General features: G+C 39.8%; 1 protein-coding gene across 1 annotated transcript; it reads left to right on the plus strand.

Annotated features, from left to right (window-relative positions):
• The first annotated feature begins 878 nt into the window (after positions 1–878).
• On the plus strand, positions 879–1820 carry LOC120930703 (olfactory receptor 5V1-like). Its single transcript, XM_040341878.1, has one exon. It carries the CDS (start codon positions 879–881, stop codon positions 1818–1820), a length of 942 nt encoding a protein of 313 aa, XP_040197812.1.
• Positions 1821–2030: the final 210 nt, after the last annotated feature.

Here is a 2030-nt window from a genome sequence, read left to right on the forward strand (position 1 = left end):
CTGCTGGATAGTAATGCCCACTCCCGCGGGAGGCCCTACCCATAAGCCGGGGAGGAAAATAGCTGTATGAGGTATGTACAGCAAAACAAAAAAAACAGCATACTGGCAATGTAGAGAATGAGCTGGATGTAATGTTAGAAAATCGTTTTTAGGGTGAACCCCCACTTTAAAGTGAACCCTGAGATTTTTTTTTAAATGGCGTAGGGGTCCCCCTCAAAATCCATGTCAGGTCTGATATGGATTTTAAAGGGGAACCCGTGCCAAAATTAAAAAAAAAAATGGTGTGGGATTGCCCTCAAAAATCCATACCAGACCCTTATCTGAGCTTGCAACCTGGCAGGCCACAGGAAAAAAATTCACACTTTTTATTTCTCCCATAGACTTTTAAAGCGTGTTCCCCGGCATTCGAATTTGCCGCGAACACCCCAAATTGTTTGCTATTCGGCGAACAGGCGAACATCCGATGTTCTCGAACATCGGGCTCACCCCTATTGAAGACAGACACTAAGATGGCAGCTCCTTTGGCTGAAAAGGATAGGAGGATTTAGTTCTGCCTTAATGCTGCAATGCAATGTCTGCAAACCTAATGCTGCTGACATCTTTGCTTGGTCTTCTTTCAGGTACGTTGTCTTTAGTCATCTTCATTGGCTGGCCCGGTATAAAGTTCCACTTCACAAATAAACATATTTATCTTCCTTTTTTTTTATATTGTGTCCCTCATGAATCTATTTAACACCTAGAACTAAAGTAAACATTTTTTACATTGCCATTTTTTTGATGTAGTTAATAATGTGTTAAACACATAATTCATTAGGAAATATATGTTTTACCTTTATTAGATTGAGATTAGACCTTGACGTTGACATTAGATTGACAGTATGCCTGGATGCCCAAACCAAAGTGCACAATATGACTTCCATATTTTGGCATTCACAACTTCTCCAGTTGGACAACTTTTCATCTTCATTGGAGGCTTTTTGTTGTATCTGATGACCATACTTGGAAATGTTGCTATTTTTACACTTGTCTTTACAGCACCCAAATTGCACACCCCAATGTATTTCTTTCTTTGCAACATTTCCGTCTTAGATGTAGCATCCACCTCGAACTTCATCCCAAAATTACTTATGATTTTAATTACTCAAGATCACAAAATTTCCCTTTATGGTTGCATAATTCAGCTATTTTTCTTTGTGTTTTGTGCTGTTAGCGAGCTCTTAACCCTGACATCAATGGCGTATGACCGTTATCTCGCCATATGTAAACCTCTGCAATATTACCTAATCATGAGCAAGACATTGTGCATGTCACTGATTGTGTTTTCTTTGCTTACTGGAGCTTTAAACTCATTGGTGCATGCCATACTCACGTCTCTATTATTTTTTTGCACTTCTCGTGATATCAACAATTTGTTTTGTGAGCTTAACTCACTGATTTCACTTTCGACTAGTGACACTAACAGCAGGAAGCTTCTAATCGTTTTTGATGACATCATATTGGCCTTCATACCATTTGTACTTATCATTGCCTCCTATGTTTTTATCATTTCCAATGTTTTAAAGATCAAGTCAAGGCATGGACGTCTCAAGGCTTTCTCCAGTTGCACCTCTCACCTTATCACAGTTGTGTTATTCTGTGGCCCGAGCATTTTTCTATACATAAAGGAAGAATTTGAACATGCCAAAGACCAAGACAAGTTGCTCCCATTACTTTTTCTTGTTGTAGTCCCAATGTTAAATCCTCTGGTGTACAGTTTAAGAAATAAAGATATTTGGGAAGCCACTGCAGCACTAAGAAACTACAAAAAGAAAATGTTCTAGTCACTGAATGAAGGCAATATGGTTGATTTCTTAACAGCTTAAAGTGGAGGTTCACCCTAAAACAATTATATAAGGCCTCGTACAGACGACCGGATCTATCCGCTGGGATTGATCCACGGATCAGTTCCAGCGGACAAATCCGGTCATCTGTACGGCCTAGCGGATATTCGTGTCCAGCGGATTGATCCGGTCGTCTGTACAGACTCACCA

The sequence above is a fragment of the Rana temporaria genome, chromosome 3 (genome assembly GCF_905171775.1).
Source record: "Rana temporaria chromosome 3, aRanTem1.1, whole genome shotgun sequence".
NCBI lineage: Eukaryota > Metazoa > Chordata > Amphibia > Anura > Ranidae > Rana > Rana temporaria.

Bases quoted from the DNA above. Each gene is read 5' to 3' on its own strand.
- LOC120930703 (XM_040341878.1), top strand. From the start codon at position 879: ATGCCTGGATGCCCAAACCAAAGTGCACAATATGACTTCCATATTTTG.